The following is a 17,065-nucleotide window of genomic DNA, read 5'->3' as shown; positions in this document are numbered from 1 at the left end:
AGATATAAGGCGCCGTTGCTGCTGTTTCGCGCCCCGCCGCCCGCCGCCGCCCGCGTCCCCATGGCCGGGCTTGCGATAGTGGTGGCCGCCGCCTTGGCGCTGTGCCTGCTGCTGGCGCCCCCCGGCCTCGCGTGGTACAAGCAGGCGGCGGGGCCGGCCTACTACTCCGTGGGTTGCGCCGCGGGGCTGTTGTCCGGCTTCCGCAGGTCGCCGTACGCGCGGCGCTCCGAGCCCCCCCGTGGGCACGGGACCCCCGGGACGGGCTGGCGCCTTTCCCGGAGCTGCGCCCCAGCCTGCGGAGCCTTGTGAGTACTGGGCGCTGGAGGGTGCGGGGCGCTGGAGGGTGCGGGGCGCTGGAGGGGTGCGGACGCCCCCTCATCCTCCCCCCGCCCCCAGGCCGTGTGCGTCGAGGACGTTACCCGGAACCTGCAGAGCTGCGAGCGGCTCCCCGACGGCCGAGCCATGTTCCAGTGCAAGGCCGACGTCTTCCTGTCACTCCGCGCCGCGGACTATCTTAGCACGTGAACCCCGATCCCGGAACGTGGACCTGGCCTGGCTCCCGCGGGCACACCCTGGGGCCTGCCCTTGCCCTGGCACCAGATGGCACCCAGTACCGCCCACCCATCCCCATAGTAAATGGCTTAATGAATAAATGAGACTCGCAGCCTCTGGGGGGGCCGGTGGCCCAGCAGACGGAGTGGGCAAGTACCTGTGAATCTCCAAACCGGACTCTGGCCACCTAGGAGCACAGACAGCAACTAGGGCCCTTAGGCCAACAGGCTTCACGGAAACACCTGCAGAGGAGCTCCCAAGCCCCACTGCTGGCAAAGTGCTGCTGGACCTCCAGCTGTATCGGCCCCAGACATCTTCTGGAGCCCCACATCTGGCTCTGCAAGGCTGCTCTCCATGTCCCCCACCTCCAGCCCCTACCCGACACCTCCCTGCCTTTGTCCACGCAGCTCCTGGATCCTCCCAGGAGGTGGTGCCTGGGTCGCCCACTAGCCATCAAGTCTATTAGGCCAGCTCAAATGTCCTGCCTTACAAAAGCTTCCCCTGAACACTCCACACCGGGAGGCCCTCCTGCCTCAAATCCTAGGTTTCTTGAGACCAAAGATCTCCCTTACCAGAAGGGCAGCTCTGGGGTCACTCTTCTTGGAGCCCCCCAAAATTCCTCAAAGTACACAGCACAGGACAATACTTGTGCCAAGTGAATGAATAGGCTGGGCCCAGCAGGAGTGGGAAAGCAGCCAGACGTGCAGCTCCAGGACCAGGAGGGGCTGCACCAGGGGGATGACAAAGCTGGGCGCCACTGGAGCTGAGTCCTGAATCTGACGTCAGGCAGCTGGCTCCTCCCAGGCCTGGGAACTCTTTGTTCAGCCCTCCCTACACCCACAGGGAAGCAGATATCCCCAAAGCAATGGGTGCTGCCCCACCTTGAAGAGGGAGGGGCTGTGTAGGGCCAAAGCTCCTGAGCACAGCTGCCTTGTGCCAGCCTCCCCCCACCTCACACTCAGGCTAATTCCCTAATTCACTTGTGGGCATCTTAGCAGGTTGATTTGCCCTCCCCACCCCCAATGAAGTTGACTTGAGTCCTTGGCCTGAGCCCTGGTCCCAGAGGTCTGCAGCCTGTCTCAGTGGTGTCCCCCACCCCCATGGGGCCTTGCCAGCTGGACCCACCGGCCCTCCACTTAGGCTGGGGGTGGAACCCGCAATCCTGCTGCACCTGGTGGACCAGTCTCTGGAGGAGCCCACCTCCTGGACCCCCAGGCCCTGAGTCTCCTCCAACCGTGCGTGGCTCACCTGGGGCTTCCTGACTGCTGCTGTGGACTGCTCCCCAGTCCTCACCTTGCGGTGCCACCCAGCAGGGGTTTCTCAGCAGGCCTAGGGCTGACTCCAGTCTCAAGAGGAACCCTCTGGCCTATCCTGTGTCCCACACTTACATCAGTCTACAGGGGACTGGCTGATCCCTGCTGCCCAGGGATCTGAGCGTGGGAAAGTCTGGCATCACTGGGCTCCTGAAATTGGGGGCCCAGGTGGGGTGGGGGTGCAGGGAGGGCCTTGTGCCTCTCACAGCTTACTGAGCTCCCCCTACTCGAGGAGGGAACAAAGGAAGCAAGGCAGCAGCTGCCCGGCCAGGGTGCGTGCACCGTAGTCCCCCACAGCAGCTTCCTGCACGGGTTCTAGGCTGGACCTTAAGGACCAAAAGAAAGGACAGGCCCACCTTCCAGAAGGAGTGACCGCTGGCCAGGGGCTCCCATGGGGCCGGGCCACAGGGTACTCCAGCCCCATCTGGCTCAGCAGCGCAGGGCAGAGGCCATTCTGGAGGAAACTGGCAGAGGACTGAGAAAACATCACAGTCCTCACTCTTGACCACCACAGAGCCATAAACCACTGCCACTGTTCCCCCCCAACCCCATCAAGAGGTGCCCGGGGTCAGCACCCTGCAGCCACGGCGCTACTCCAAGTGTGCCCTGACTTGGGTGCAGAAGACCCTGAGATTCTGCGGATTGGGCCAGGGAGCAGCCCCTAATTCCTTCCTGGATCAGGCAGCTCTATGTGGGCTGCGGGGTGTCAGCCTCTCATTTTCCCCATGACAGACCCTGGGGCCAAAGGTACTCTGTTGGTCCTTGCCTCCCTCCCCTTTTTTTGTCGCCTGCCACGTGGGAGGCAGCTGGAGGTGTCTGGGGGCCCAGATCTGGGGGGTTCCTTGCTGCCATCATGCTGCCTGCTGGCCCCCTCCTTGCTGGGTGGGCAACGGGGAGCACGGCCAAGGTGGTGGGTTTCCTGGTCCTGCCCTGCAGGGTTGAGAGCCTGAGGCAGAGCACCTCCTAGCAGGTTTATTCGGTTGCACACCAGCTGGTCAGGTACAAAACCGAGAACAGTCTGTGGGGAGGCTGGCCCGGGAAGCAGGGGGTGCAGCGTCCGGGCGACAGGCCCCGGGGCACCAGGGACACACTGCAGGGCAGAGGCCACTCATGTGGGAGGTGGCATGGTCTGCACTCTGAGGAGGAAAGGGGGCGGGGCCCTGGGTCACTGCTCCCTGACGCTGGCTCCCACGGAGGCCGGGCGGGCAGGAAGGCCACGGCCTCGAGCTGGGCGGTGGGGGGCATCCAGGGTCTGCAGGAGCTTCCTGGGGGCAGAATGGAGAGCAGCAGCGGAGCTGAAAGGATGGAAACTGGGCCTTTCCGGGCACGCAGGGTGGCACCCCTCTGTTGAACGTGCCCCCTGCTCATCCTGCCTGTTGGGCTGCTCCACTGTGCTGGATCCCCTCACTGTGCAGCTCGGCAGGAAGGGCAGGAGGGCCTGCTGCAAGACGGACACCTCACGGGCAGGGTGAAAGGCAGTGTCCTCCACACCAGCCCTTCCACGGCCAGGTGGTTGGAAAGGAGGGCACCGCAGCTTTGTTAAAAACCGAGCCAAGCTCTCGAGGCAGGGCTGGGACAGGGCCAGCACTCGGAGGGCCCTTGGCGACCTCTCCCCTCTGGTCAGAAGTCACAGTCGCTCTCCCTCTCAGGCCGCGCCTCCTGCTGTCTCATGGCCTCCAGGAAGGCCAGCTCCTTGGCCTCCTTCTTCTGGTTCCGGGCCTCGTACTCCAGCCTGGGGGCCAGGTGGGGGTGAGTAGTGCACCCATACCCAAGCCTCAGCGGCTTCCCGTGCCCCCAGCAGCCTGGCTGAGACTCACCTGTTCTTGATGATGCGCTGGACAATGAGATCCGTGGTGAGGTCATTCCCACTGTTGATCTGACAGAAAATACCTCTTCTTTTGGGCTCCTGGAGGCCAGGAGGAGGAGGTGAGAGCCCTCCTTTGGACCCCAAGAAGACTGCCCTGCTGCCCTGGTTCAGAGAGTTCCCACCCCACTATGGTGGGGGCAGTTATTCCCACCCGTTAGCAACCTGCCTCCTTAAGCCGTGAGGCCATCAGCGTGGCAGCTGTCATCCCGCCCATTTCCCAGACAGGCATGATGAGGTGCGGGGGCGTTAGGTGGCTGGGAAGCATCAGACAGTGGCCATCTCATGTCTGTCAAGGGCCCAGCATGACCCACCTCATATGGGTCGGAGCCATCCTTGTCAGGCATGATTTCTGTCTTCCCATGACACACCAGGTCCACCTGGGGAGGAGGCGGGGGTCAGGGCGCCCTCCCAGCATCTCCACCCATGGTCCCCTGCCCCCAGAAGGCCCTCTCCAGGGAAGCAGCCTGGGCTCAGAGAGCTGGCCTGGCGCCACTCAGTCAAGACCCTCCCTGGAAGCTGCCCGCCAGGAGCCCCGTCCTCACCTTGAAGTGATCCAGGAGCTCTGCTGTGACCGAGTACGGGGCCCCAATCACCACTTCGGACACATACTGGGCGGAAAGGGAGCACAGCTGGTTAGATGGGCCTCACCAGGCTGCGGGGTAGGGGCTGAGAGGCAGCATGGTGAAGCCCCAGACTCCTGTACCCCAGGGAGGGTCCTGCGGAGAAGCAGCTCCAGCCTTGGAAGGAGGCGCCACTGGGCCTGCCACCTGCCCGCCTGCACTCACCCTGCAGGCCAGCACGCTCAGGGTCCGCTCATGCAGGTTCATGATGGGGTAGTTCTTCCCCTTGTAGTGGTTGACCTCCTAGAGCCAGAACAAGGTTGGGTCACCTGGTGACCTCAGGGGTGGGCTGGGGTGGGAGTGAGGCCGTGCTCCCTCCCAACAATCCCTCGTGGGGTGTCTGCCAGTGTGGGGAAGCCCTCGATGGGAGGCTCTCCTGGCTTCTCCCTGGCAAGAGGCCCAAGCTTGCCACCTCTACCTCGCCTGTGCCCAACCCCAACCCTAGGAGCCCCTCCAGAGCCCCCACGCTACCGGCTGCCCGGGGTGAGACCTGGTCAAAGTGCAAGCCGGCGATGATGTAGGGCCTCTCCGCCAGGCCATGTACCTTCTCCAGGAAGTCCACGTGCCCGATGTCTGCGCCCAGGTTAAGGACTGAGGAACCAACGAGGAGCGGCCGCCCACAGAAGCAGAGGCTCAGACAGGTACCTTCCCACCCACCTGCTCGTGCCTCTCCATGCTGACAGTGGCGCCCCTGCACCCCACCGCAATCCTGGGCCTTCGAGAGTCAGGGAGGCCCCTCTAGCCCCCACAGCCCGCTGGGGCAGATGTGGAAATGCACAGAAAAGGCCTGGGGCAGGGACAACCCCCGACCCAGTCCCAGAGGATACGGAACAGGTCAAAAGCACCAGCCACGTAGATGACCGTCTCCCCCGGCTGGGGCTCCTTCCCCGAAGCAAACTGGATGATCTTCCGGGATGTCTGTAAAAACTGGGACACCCCCGTCCAAGGGTTCCGCCCCCCAGGACACTGTAAGCCGAGAACAACCTGGTCAGTGACAGAGGCCTCGCAGGCACGTCCCTTGCCTGTGCCCATCCTTGGGGCCCGCATCCGCCTGTCAGTCTGCTCTGGGCGGCACAGGTGTGAGATGGCGGGGGCAGGCATGGGGGCTATAGGCCGGGACTCCAAACCCCTAGCCACAGCCTGCCACTCGCTTGTCGCTCTGCTGTTGTTTCCAGGCAGACATCTCAGGCAGGGATGCCGAGGGCTGGCTGGCAGGTGCCTGGTTCACACCACAAGCAGGCTGGGCGGGGCCGCTATGGCCGGTGGGACTGGGGTTCTGTCCCATGGCCAAGCAGGCGCTGCAGCCAACACCACCTTGGCCTGGCAACGAACCCGCTAGGAAGAGGCCAGTGGACATGGCCCTCGTGGGGACCTGGCACCCTGAGGCCACCGTCTGGTCACCTGGGAGGAGCCTCCTGAGGAAAGTGTCTCCCTGGAGGGTGTCGGGTGAGAGAGCTACAGAGGGAGAGAGGACCAGGTCACCTGGTTAGAGACCCCTCGTACGCGGGCAGTCCTCACTTTTCCTCCATGCAGTGGCTGCTGGGACCGGCCAGCCAGCAAGACCGGCGGTCAGTACCCGGTCAGTGTCCAGAAAGCAGGGAGCAGGGTAGAGGGCAAGGCTCCAGGCCAGCCTTTCCCCAGGGGTGGCCTGGGGGTTGGGCAGCGGCCCAGACAGCACAGGTGACACTCACCTTGCCAAAGCTGTCTGCGTACTCCCGGTACTCGGAGGACATCTCCTGCACGGAAGGGCAGGGGGTTGAGGGGCCTTGCCCTCCAGACGCAACCAACCCCAGGACACCGAAGCTTGCTGTCCTAGTGCCCACTGAGGGGCAAGGGTGGGGTAGGCGATCCCTCCCTCCCAGCTCTGGGACCTCGGGGATTCCGCTCTGGCCCCAAGACTCACCTGGCTGCTGTGATGGGCCTTGGTCACAAGCAGCATGCGGCCAACGAGGTCTGTGGTGGACACCCCCTGGGTGCGCTTGCATTCTCTGGGAAAAGAGTTGGGGGTGGGGCTCTCATCCTGGGACACACCTGCAAGGCTGCACCTCCTATGGGCACCTAAGTTGCCCCACCTAAGGGCAACTCTGCTTGTGGCTGAGTCTACCGTGGTCCAGCCCCCAGCCATGCTGTGCACAGACCCGGGCGTCTCCTCGCCACTCTCAGCCACAACAAAAAACCAAGACCAGGAGAGTGGAGGGACCACTGAGATTTTATCAACCAAAGGAAATGACTGGACAGAACGCTGTCACTAAGCCCCAAGTTCGCAGTGTCGGGGTGAGCAGGCCATACAGGGTGGCTCTGGTCCTGTTTTGTCCACTGACGCCCAGGTCGTGCCTCATCACACACTCCCTGCCAAGGGAACCCCAGGCTTCACTGCCCCATTCGAGCTGCTGGCCACACTGGCCTTTTCAATTAAAGTGACTCAAACAAAAGCCAGCTCCCCAGTCATACCCCACGTTTCCCCTGCTTAGCAGCTGCCCGGGGCCAGTGGCTACCGTACTGGGCGATGCAGATGTATGGCACCCCCAGCTCCAGTCCAGGCCACGAGAAACAGGCTGCGGCCCGGACGCTGCCCTCACAGGCAGAAGGAGCTCGATGGGACCTGGGAGCCCCGCTCCTCGAAAAGCAGGGCACTCAGCAAGTAGAGCTTACCTGTACCTCCCAGCCTGCTTCACTTCCTCGTAGGTATCCCGGCCATCTACAGTCAGCGTGATATCATCTAAGGGGTGACACGCACACAAGAACAAGGATCTTAACCCAAAGCCATGAAGACCTCCAGGCCCATACCCCGGCTCCAGGCCTGCCCTGGTGTGCATGCGCTCCTTTCTGGGGAAGGACCCAGAGCTTCCTCAGACCCTCAAAAGCTCTGTGCTCCCCAAAGTGTGAAGAGGCCGGCACCTCCAGATGCCCCTCTGATGGTCAGGTCTGGAGCTGCCCAATTCCCCTGCCCCGGGGGCTCTGCCCTGCCGACTCACTGCCGTGGACGCAGAAGTCGCAGCTGTACTTGTCCAGCGTCTCCAGCGTGGTGACATAGGGGGCTGCTGGCACCACCTCGTCCACCCACTTGATGGCCTGCACCATCTTGTATCTTTCCTCCTGAGTGAACACCGGGGGCCCCTTGTGCTTGGCGATCTCCTCTAGGGAGAGAGAAGAGGACAAAGAACAAGGTGGGTGACCACTGGAAGGCTGGCCACAGGCTCACTGGCTCCTCCTCAGAAGTCCCCTCCCAGAATCGAGCAGGGTCTGCGGCCACATGAGGGCTCACGGTGGGAGGCTGTCTCTCATCGGGCCCTCAGCTCACGAGGCAGGACCACAAGGAGCAGCCCTGCTCTGTCCTCTGTGAGCCGGTACAGGCGCTGCGGATGCACTTGCTGGGTAACTGCACGCCCCTCACCCCCAGCCAACCAGAGTTCCAGGTACGGTCCGGGGTTCCCTTTTGATGGCTGGGTGCTCTGTCCTCTAAGGCCCTGGGAACCAGGAAGGGGGTAGGAAGTGGGCGGCATACCTGGACTGATCCACTGGACCACCCCTGCCCCCCAAGCTCACGACAGGATGCAAGACGGGAAAGCTCTGGATGGCTTGGCCTGGGCCGGGGTTGGGGCGAGCCTGTGGAGCTGCACTTCTGGGGAGGACGGCTGGGCCTGGCCCTACCCACCAAGGGGACCTGTGGCGTCTGTCACAGGCGTGGGGGAGGAGGGTGGGCCTGGCAGCCCGGCTTACCGTCAGTGTGTACACCCACGATGAGGTGGTCACCCATGGCCCGTGCCTGGCGCAGCTGGTTGGAGTGGCCGTAATGTACCATGTCATAGCTGTGGAGAGGGCAGGGCCATCATCCCAGTGTTGGGGGTGCAGTCTTGCTCCTCTGCAGTGTCCTTAGGAAGCCCTCTGGGAAGCCACCATGGGGAACTGCTCCCAGGGTCCGGTTGGGCCTGGGCTTTCAGAGGGGCGGGGTGCTCAGCTCTCCACATTACTGGCCCCTGGGCTCAAGGTCAGACTGAGCGAGCATGGCTGTGCCCGGGGACAAGGCCTGGCAGACCTGAGGGCTGGTGAGTGCACAGAACAGCCCCTGTTCCCCACACCTGGGACAGCACTCTGCCCTCAGCCCCTCCCCTTCCCAAATACAAACTGTCACAGGCAGTCCCTCTGAAAGGTAATAGAAGACAATGTTAGTTCAGGGGTGGACTGGGCTCTGTACTACTGTGAAACAGCCAGACAGTCCCGGGGGCCAACACAAAACAAAGTCCAGCCAATGAACAAGGGCAGTCACTGGCTTTAGAAATCCTGCCTGCTCCCCAAGGCCTCTGGAAACTCAGTGAAGCTTTGCTCTCTGGGGCCAACAACCACCTCCCTATCACCTGGTACTAGAGCTTTCATCCTCAAATCCAGGCCTGGTTAGGAGTGAACTCTCAGCTGAAGGCCACACACAGCACCACAGCAGCTCCACTCGGGTTGCCATGTGTGGCGGAGGGGACATCCACTTCTCTGTGGGCCCTGAGGTGGGCCCTCATTCTCACTCTGCTTCTTCCCAGCCTTGTATTGCCCTCTGAGTAGGTGGAGCTGTCCCTGCTTCTCCAGGTGACCCAGGTGTACAAAACCATTCTACTCAGCGCCACCTGCTAGCCCCACCCCAGCACATCAGGCCCCAGCAGACAAGCCTGTGGGGCACAGGGCTCTAGTCCTGGGCTTAGGGAAGAGGGAAGTCCAAATTCAGGAGCCTGGCAGGCCCTTGTGCCCACTGGACAGGCTGGGCAGAAGGAGGGTGCATGGCACAGAATGCAGGGTGGACCTGGGTCCAGGCTGTATCCCAGTCACTGTGGCCTGTGGCTGTGGCCTGCTGGGGCAGGGGCCAGGCCTGGTCAGGGCCAAGATCAGAGTCAATGGACAGGAAGCCACGCCCCCTCCACAAGGTGACTCAGGTGCAGGCCCAGGAGTATGGCAGCCCCACTTGCTGGCCGCTGAAGCCCTGGGCTAGCCAGATGTTTTTCTTTCTCTGCTTCCATCAAATAAGGTCTGAGGAAGCATCCAAGTCGTCAACTTATCACTAGAGGTTCACTTTCCTCCTGTCTGCTGACGGCCTCAAACCTATCTCAACACCACTCCAGCTGTCTGGCTTGCCAGAAAAGAGGACAGTTCGGCACTGTAGCCCTCCTCAGATGGACCCAGGAGCCTGGGGGCTTCATTAGGGTCTTACACAGATCGGGCAATGCCTGCGCTGACGCTTGCCCAGATACCTAGGAGAACCTTCCTGGTTTTGTGCCGGCAAGCTGGGAGCCGGACAAGGAGAACTCTGGGAAGACATTTTGGGTGCACGGCTCCTTCGGAGAAAAAGAGCTCCTAGGGCACTGAAATGATTAAAGTCATCAAGGTTAGACACGCAACTTTGGCCACTATCGTGCACGAGTTAGGCAGGTGGGACAGCCTGGCTGGGTCTCCGGCTTAAAGGCAAACGTGAGAGAAGGAGCGTCCGGGGAAGGCGCTCATGTAGAGATCCGCAGAAAGACTCCAGCAACCCTCAGCCGCGCTGCCCGCGGCGACGCGGTGACCCGGGTTCCAGGCGTCCTACGCGGCCGAGGCGCCGCCCGCCCCGCACTAGCCGGCCGCCCGACTCCGGCGAAGGCGACCACAGCTGTCACCGCGGCCCCGCCCGTGCCCCCCGCCCCCCACCGCGCTCACCAGCCGTCGCACCACACCCGCACGGCACGCCTGCCCCCTGGCCCCGGTCGCTCGGCGCTGCCTGCCTCCCCGTGCCCGTTCCGGATCATGGCCTCGAACCGGCAGCGCGGCACGGCCGGCTCCCCACTTCCAGCCCCCGCAGCTCGCGCACGCATGCGCCGTCACGCGGGCCTCACCCGCCTCTCACAGCCAATGCCGAGCGCCGCCCCGCCCCGCGCGCGGAGCCCCGCCCCCTCACCTTCCTCGCGAGGCCAATGGCGAGCCCCGCCCGGGCCGGGCCCCGCCCCTCCGCTCCCGGCCAATAGCCTGCGCCCACCAGCCCTCAGCTCCCACCTGGAGCGGCGGTTGGGGCAGGACCACGTGGGGCGCATCCGCCCCTCCAGGAGTCTCGCCAGGCGCCCGCTCCCACCCACCGCTTCAGAAAGGCAGTCACTCGGTGACACGAGGAAGACAGTGCAGAGATGTTTAATAACAATAAAAAGGCCTGCTGAGAGCCAAGGCTCAAAACCCACTCCTTTGCAGCATACCCAATACAGAAAAAGGCTTCTATAAACTTAACATTTTTAGTAAGAAGTGGTAGAAATAGTTGAGGCCCCTGAGACTAGCCTAGTGAGTGAGGTAAGGCAGCCGTGTGCTTCCTCTTTGCGGCCAAGTGTGAAATAACACGAGTCCTGTTTTCACAGAGGGTGTGGCTGCCACCTCTTTAGAAGAGGCTGCTTGGGCGAGGTGTCTTCCATCATTAGGCCCATGCAGGGGGGCAACCACAGCAGTGCAAGGGAGCTTTCCACAATGACAAATGGCTAAACATGTCAGGGTGAAAATGTCACCCCCAGAGAATTCCAGGGGCAGTCCTGGCCTTAACAGTGCCACTTGCCCCTGAAGAAGAAGAGTCCTGGTCATTTGCAAAGTGCCATCATTGTTCTCGGTCATGCAACAGGTTATGTTACTTTCTTCCTTTTTGTGCGCTTGGTGCAGCCCCTGCCAAACCAGCCGCCCAGGACAGGGGCTGAGCTAAGTGGTGCACCCCGGTCCCCAGGCCCAGGTTCTTCTCGACTTCTGCACAGCGACTTGCGACTGTGGCTGCCTTCTTCACCCGCACGCAGGGGAGTGGCCAGCGAGAAGATGGGGTCCTGCCACCTACGCAAAGGGAAAGCTGGGTCAGGCGTGCCTGGGAGCCCCTCATAATCACAACCCGCCCCAGGACGGGAAAGCTGACTGAGGTCACCCTGCGTCCCTCCCACGTCTTAACCATGGCTGGGCTTTGCTCAGTGGTAGCTCCACAACATCTGCGAGAGGGGTAAGCTCCGCAAGTAACTCAAAGGCTAGCACCCAGACTAGCCCAGCCTCTGCAGAACTCAGTCCTCGTCGGTGATTGAGGGGGCTGTGCACACATGGGGTAGGGCGGCAGTAGCCCCAGGAGGGGTGAGTCACTAGCCAACTCTGGGCCCCACCTTTCACTTGTACGGCCAGGGACAGGTAGACCAGACCCTCTTCCCCTTCCCAGACTGCAGGACTTGATGGGAGGGAAGCTGACTAGGGAGGCGCGGCCTAAACACTACACCGTGAAGAGATCATGTGTCTGACTGAGATGTAGAACCACATATCATAAACTTAATATACAGATAAGCACTGATAAAGAAAATGAGCTAAGTTAATGTGGAAAAAAAAAAAAGTACAGTACACAACAGGCCCACATTACAGAACACCACAAACATAACATACAAGAATTGCCAGGCCCAGAAGGTGAAGGGATCCTTAATTCTCCAACCCTTTGATTAAAAGAAGTTATTGATTTCCCCTATAAGACCCTGAAAATTCACAGAGAAAGAAAGTGTAAACTTTTCACTCAATACACACACCACATCTCAATTATCACAAATTCTGTATTCAGGCACAATCTGTTTAAGCTTCCCCAAAGTATTCCAGCTCCCCAAGCCAGTGCACCCAGATCCTGACGAGCAGAGTTGCTGAGAGCACATCCCTTCAAGGCACCTTCCCGTCCAGGCTGCCTGAGGTGAAGGGGGACATCCAGGTGTGCCCTGGCAGATTCCCTCTCCCCGCAGGAATCACGCCAGCCAGGACACCTCAGCCAATGCTGGGGCTGGTCCCTGCAGAGGCCACCACACTGCAGTCACGCCTCAGATGCCATCTGCCGCAGCTCAGAGCTTTCTCTACACTCAGCTCACAAAAGACAACAGATACAACCCATCCACACAGGGGCAGGGAAGTGGGGGATGTGTCTGTGCCCCCTCACCTGCTGTAGCGGGGGATCTCCAGGCCCAGCTCATCCATGAGGAGCCGCATGACGTCATCACACTTTCCGTGCAGCTTCAGGGCAGCCCAGTCATCCTTCGGGGTCCACTGGGGACAGGAAAAGGTAAGTGAGGACAGCACCTCACTCCTTCCCAATGGCCTGCTGGCCTTGGCCCCTACTCAGCCAGACCTCGTGGTGCATTAGTGTGGGACATAAATGTCCCAGGGACTGCTGGCTCTCCTAAGGCCCAGGTGTAGGGAGGCACCTCTGAGCACCTGAGTTACCTGCAAGTTCACAATGTAGAGCTTGGGCCGCCGGCTGGGGGGCTTGGTCATGCACCAGAGGTGTGGATACTTCTTTAGAACCTGCGGGAATGGACGGATGGACAGACAGACCACACACACACACACACACACCAGGGAAGGAGGCTACAGGAAGCTGGGGTCTAAGGCTGAGCTGGCCAGCTGCGGGAAGGCTCACCCGTTCCCATCCACAGTGCCATTCGCATACCTTTAAGCTGGAGCCTAAGCACAGGATTGTGTCTGCTCTGCTGGCAGCCTGGGTGGCCGCCTCCCAGTTCAGAGGCTGTCCCAATGTCCCCCTCTCCCCAAAGTGCACGATGGTGTCCCGGAGCTGGGCCCCGCACTTGTGGCAGGTGCGGCCGGTCTGGTGTCGGTGCAGGGCGGTGCGCTCCGTCACATCAAACACCCGCACATACTCCCTGTTGGGAGTGCAGGCTGTGCAGACCTGAGGAGAGTAGGGCCCTGTGAGCAGGAGCCACTGGCCTGCCCAGTCCCCCGAGTCCCAGAGGGACCGCTCACTTCGATATACATGTTCCCGTGGAGCTCCGACATGGCTGTGCGAGGCAGCCCGCTCCGCAGGTGGAGCCCGTCACAGTTCTGAGACACCACGTGCTGCACCTGGAAGGGCGACAGTGGCAGTCAGCAGGAGGAAGGGGGGAAGCAGCACTCAGGAGTGAAACCATACCGAGCCCTGCCCGCCCCAGAGCCCCCAAGCCAGCGGCAACTCCGACCCTGCACAAAGCATCGAAGGCAAACCCAGGGCAGCAGGCTGGTCCCAGTAGGACTCAGGAAGCTCCGGTGGGGAGGGCCCTGGGCCCACCCCCAAAGACTCAGAAGCCCTAGGAGCCCCCAGGAGGGCAAATGTTTGCACCGCCCCCTCTTGGCTGGAAAGGAGCTTGGGGCCCAAAGTGATGCTCTCTTGGGTCATCATGCTTCAGGTCCTTGAAGGCCCAGGAGGCTCGACCCCTTCCCCACTCGGTTGCAGGTGCTTAGCAGAGGATCTCCAGAGGTTTCCTACTAGCCTCCCCTGTATCTAGGTGGCTCCTGAGGTCTGTGGGAAAAATGCAAGAGAAACACAAGGGGAAGGGGCTACCCTCACGAGCTCTGGGCCTGTGTGGACCCTCTATGTGATGATTCAGCAGAGAGGCTGCTCTCTACTCTTGGAGAGGAAACACAGGAGGAGTAGAGGTAGGCTCAAACCAGGAATCTAAACTGCTTGGTGGGCACTCATCACAGGGTCCACTGGCTGATGGAAGTAGGATGCAGTTGTCACCTGGGCACCAAAGTGGCCCTCCCGGTCCTCGCCGTGGACCCAGTGAGTACAATCAGCCCTCCGTATCTGACGGTTCTACATCCGCAGATTCAACCAACCAAATATCAAAAATATTCCGGGAAAAAAAAAATCCAGAAAGTTCCAAAAGGCAAAACTTGAATTTGCCACACGCTGGCAAGTACCTGTGTAGCATTTACATTGTATTTATATCTTTTTAAGTGGTACTGACATTTTATTAGGTATTACAAGTAATTCAGAGATGATTTAAAGTATGGGGGTGGGGAGGACTTCCCTGGTGGCGAGTGGTTAAGAATCCACCTGCCAATGCAGGGGACGTGGGTTCGAGCCCTGGTCCGGGAAGATCCCACATGCCGTGGAGCCACTAAGCCTGTGCGCCACAACTTCTGAGCCTGAACTCCGCAACAAGAGAAGCCACCGCAGTGAGAAGCCCGCGCACCGCGACGAAGAGTAGCCCCTGGTTGTCGCAACTAGAGAAAAGCCCGCTCGCAGCAACGAAGACCCAACGCAGCCAAAAATAAAATAAATTTATTTTAAAAATAAATAAGTAAGTAAATAATGAAGTATGGGGGGAGGTGTGCAGGTTATATACAAACACTACGCCATTTTATACAAGGGACTTGAGCACCCTCAGCTTTTGGTATCCAAGGGGGATACCGAAGGATGGCCATACACCAGCCACCCTGGGCTCTTACCAGCTTCTGCTCGTGTAAGCAGGTGATGCTCATGTGGGTGAGGGTTGGCTCGGCCTCACTCAGGTCAGCAGCACTGCCAGGTAGAAGGGAAATGAAGGTGAGGAGAGCTTCAAGGTCAGGTCTCTGCTTAACTAGGTGGGAAGGCTGTGCTAGGCTGCTTACCTAATGCTTCTTCCTTTCTGAAGCAGCGTCCACACTCCATTAGGACCCCGGTAATCTGGGATAGAAGCTGCCTGCAGGTTCAGAAAGGAGATAAGCCCAGTGAAAAGACATCACTGTAGGCACTGGCAGAATTCCCAATAATTTCTCCCAGCACTTTGAGAAGTGCTGGCCCACAGACTGGCCTCAATTCGTTCCTCAGGCTGAGCATTTCCTAGTCTAACCTGTCCTCCCAGATGGAGTGCACCCGCTGTGGCTCCTTCCCTCTGCCAGGACCCCTGCACCCAAACCTGGTCCAGCTCATCCTTCTAGGCTCCAAGGAGCCCTGCCCGCCCTGGGAGACTCTCTAGCATGTAGTACAGCCTGGGCTCTGTGGCCACGTCTGTCCTCATACTGAGAGGGAGGACTGGTTAGGCTCACTGCACGCCTCCCTCCACGTTCTCACATCCTGATGCTGTAAGTGTTTCCTGGCCTACCTCCACACAGACCAACCTCTTCAATGAGATAAACATTACTGCATTTCCCAAGTTCCCAATCCAGTGAAACAGAGCCACCCCGAGAGAAGAAAACAGATAGTGTGCCAGGATCAAGGTGCCCTGTGCTTCCTGAGGTGTGAGTGACCTCCCTTGTAGGGAGCCCTGTCTCTTCCCTGTTGCTAAAGCTCAGAAAAATGCCCACCTGACCAGTGGGTCTGACCCACATGGAAAAAGGGAACCTCAAACAGTAACAGAGCAAATTAATGAACAGCAAGTGGCTTTAGTAGCTGCTTACAGTTCTTTAAAAGATGGCATTACTGCTTTTACATAATGACAAGAAGTCACATGTGCCAGGGCTCCAGGTGTTGATAAGTTAAAGCAGTTAACATACCTCACGCATTCTCGCTACTGGGCTTCTTCAGCCATCCCTGTATGGAGTGTCTTACCTCCTAAGTATCCGTAAAATCCTACCCACCCTTCAAGGCCCAGACTCGATGCCACCTCTCATAAAAACCACCGGATGGGTTTCCCGGCTCTCAGAGACCACAGAAGGCGTATCTGGATTTCTACTCTAGCAGCCTAGCACAGCCAGCTTCACGTTACAGTCATTCGTTTATATGGTTTATTATCGTCACCTACGGACCTCTCCACAGAAATCCTTGCTATTCACCTCTGCTGGACCTACATGTAGCTCACACTCAACTTGCACCCAGCAATTTAACAACGTGCTATCCACACTGTCAAAGCTAGTCACATTCTACCACCCAGGTAGCTTCCTGATAAAACTTATCAAAAGCCAAAGCATTTCTCTTCCTTACCTGGTGCACTCTAATGCATACTGCCTTGCATTCCACTTACCTTATTTCAACATTCAGGGGACACAACGAATGGGGAATCAGAAGACAGTTTGGGGTTTAGCTCTGCCAATATATAATCTTAGGACAAGCACCAAACTATTACATCCCGTTTTTATCCCTCTTCCTTTCCTGTCTCTAACTAGGTACAATACAAAATTCAAACATTTAAGAATGTTTTTCTATTTTGCGAAGTTCCAAATAAGAGTCGTTCTGAGTTTCTCTAAGAAAAGAAAGACCCTCAAGAGGTGCTTTTAAGTCGAGCTTTTGCGAATCGGTACTGTTGCTTAACAGAAGACGGTGCTCGGTGCTGGGGTCCGACACCCAGAAGGGGGCGCCCCACGCCCGCCCCCGGAGGTCCGTGTTTCGCACAACCTGGGAGCCGACCCGGGGCGCGGCCGTCCCTGCCTCGTCTCCTTACCGTGCTGATCCCCGCGCCCGTGTAGACGACCAGGTGCTTGGCGTTTCGGACGGCGCTAGCCAGCTCCCGGACTTTCCTCCGCAGCTCCTCCGGGTCGTCGCACACCTGCCGAGACGCCGAAGCCGGTCGTGAGCCGGCCCCGGCTCGCCCGCGCCCCCGCCCGGCCCGCCCGCACCCCGGACTCGCCTCCTCCTGCCGCCGCTTCAGGCCCTCGCGCCGCCTGCTCCGGCCCTGCAGCTCGGTCACCAGGTCTTCGCTCTCGGCCAGGAGCCGGCCCTCCTCCGCGCTGCGCTCGGCCACCGCCTTCCTCAGGATGCGCGACACCTGCGGGCGCGGGGCAGGCGGTGAGGGCGGCGCGGACTGGGGGCGCGGCGCGGGGCGGGCAACGCCGTACCTGGCGGAGGCGCTCCCTCTGCTGCTCCTCCCGCAGCCTCCGGACCCGCTCCGCCGCCTTGCGCTCCAACCGGCTCAGACCCCCAGCGGCCATCTCTCCCGGGGAGGCTCGCGCTTCCGCTTCCGCCTCCCGGCAGGCCGCGCGCCGACACATGCGCGCGAGGCCCGCCCCGCCCTTCCGCCCCGCCCTTGCGT

At 60.2% G+C, this 17,065-nt stretch overlaps 3 protein-coding genes across 8 annotated transcripts; 1 reads left to right on the top strand and 2 right to left on the bottom strand.

The window, feature by feature from the left end:
- Positions 1-23: 23 nt before the first annotated feature.
- Positions 24-902, top strand: NPB (neuropeptide B). The gene is given in 3 exon segments (XM_067717534.1): positions 24-247; positions 250-305; positions 397-902. Coding segments are annotated over 3 exon segments (372 nt in total). The 5' UTR covers positions 24-60; the 3' UTR covers positions 526-902.
- A 1,920-nt stretch (positions 903-2,822) lies between these two features.
- PCYT2 (phosphate cytidylyltransferase 2, ethanolamine) lies at positions 2,823-10,185 on the bottom strand. Of its 4 annotated transcripts, none has more exons than XM_067714184.1 (14): positions 10,026-10,185; positions 8,073-8,161; positions 7,328-7,489; positions 7,005-7,071; positions 6,256-6,340; positions 6,044-6,088; positions 5,754-5,807; positions 5,180-5,318; positions 4,843-4,925; positions 4,518-4,595; positions 4,275-4,340; positions 4,044-4,109; positions 3,683-3,771; positions 2,823-3,597 (listed from the first exon to the last, which is right to left on the bottom strand). In XM_067714184.1, exons 1-14 carry the CDS (start codon positions 10,178-10,180, stop codon positions 3,486-3,488), a joined length of 1,290 nt encoding a protein of 429 aa, XP_067570285.1. In that variant the 5' UTR covers positions 10,181-10,185; the 3' UTR covers positions 2,823-3,485. The 4 variants fall into 4 exon arrangements, with proteins under 4 accessions (XP_067570285.1, XP_067570286.1, XP_067570287.1 ...); XM_067714185.1 differs by having other exon boundaries at positions 3,683-3,768; XM_067714186.1 differs by having other exon boundaries at positions 3,683-3,741.
- Positions 10,186-10,474: 289 nt separating this feature from the next.
- Positions 10,475-17,028, bottom strand: SIRT7 (sirtuin 7). 3 transcript variants are annotated; one of them, XR_010937398.1, is made up of 11 exons: positions 16,872-17,028; positions 16,664-16,801; positions 16,478-16,582; positions 14,730-14,800; positions 14,568-14,640; positions 13,101-13,199; positions 12,790-13,026; positions 12,564-12,707; positions 12,280-12,386; positions 11,748-11,833; positions 11,022-11,162 (listed from the first exon to the last, which is right to left on the bottom strand). XR_010937398.1 is itself a non-coding variant. In XM_067715308.1 (10 exons), exons 1-10 carry the CDS (start codon positions 17,022-17,024, stop codon positions 10,964-10,966), a joined length of 1,326 nt encoding a protein of 441 aa, XP_067571409.1. In that variant the 5' UTR covers positions 17,025-17,028; the 3' UTR covers positions 10,475-10,963. The 3 variants fall into 3 exon arrangements, 2 of the variants coding, with proteins under 2 accessions (XP_067571409.1, XP_067571410.1); XM_067715308.1 differs by lacking the exon at positions 11,748-11,833 and having other exon boundaries at positions 10,475-11,162; XM_067715309.1 differs by lacking the exon at positions 11,748-11,833 and having other exon boundaries at positions 10,475-11,162; positions 12,564-12,644.
- Between the last annotated feature and the right edge of the window lie 37 nt (positions 17,029-17,065).

Source organism: Pseudorca crassidens, chromosome 19 (assembly GCF_039906515.1).
Source record: "Pseudorca crassidens isolate mPseCra1 chromosome 19, mPseCra1.hap1, whole genome shotgun sequence".
Classification (NCBI taxonomy): domain Eukaryota; kingdom Metazoa; phylum Chordata; class Mammalia; order Artiodactyla; family Delphinidae; genus Pseudorca; species Pseudorca crassidens.
Note: the sequence above shows the minus strand (reverse complement) of the source record. Positions and strands in the feature narration are given on the sequence as shown.

Excerpts from the sequence above, each read along its gene's own strand:
- PCYT2 (XM_067714184.1), bottom strand. The coding sequence starts at position 10,180 with ATGCGTGCGCGAGCTGCGGGGGCTGGAAGTGGGGAGCCGGCCGTGCCG. Across the intron at positions 6,089-6,255 it reads AGGCCCATCACAGCAGCCAG|GAGATGTCCTCCGAGTACCG; the intron begins GTGAGTCTTGGG and ends CCTTCCGTGCAG. Across the intron at positions 5,808-6,043 it reads ACGCAGACAGCTTTGGCAAG|CTCTCTCACCCGACACCCTC; the intron begins GTGAGTGTCACC and ends CTCCCTCTGTAG.
- SIRT7 (XM_067715308.1), bottom strand. The coding sequence starts at position 17,024 with ATGTGTCGGCGCGCGGCCTGCCGGGAGGCGGAAGCGGAAGCGCGAGCC. Across the intron at positions 12,708-12,789 it reads GCTTAGGCTCCAGCTTAAAG|CCTCCTTCCCTGGTGTGTGT; the intron begins GTATGCGAATGG and ends AGCTTCCTGTAG. Across the intron at positions 11,163-12,279 it reads GAGATCCCCCGCTACAGCAG|GTGGCAGGACCCCATCTTCT; the intron begins GTGAGGGGGCAC and ends CCCTTTGCGTAG.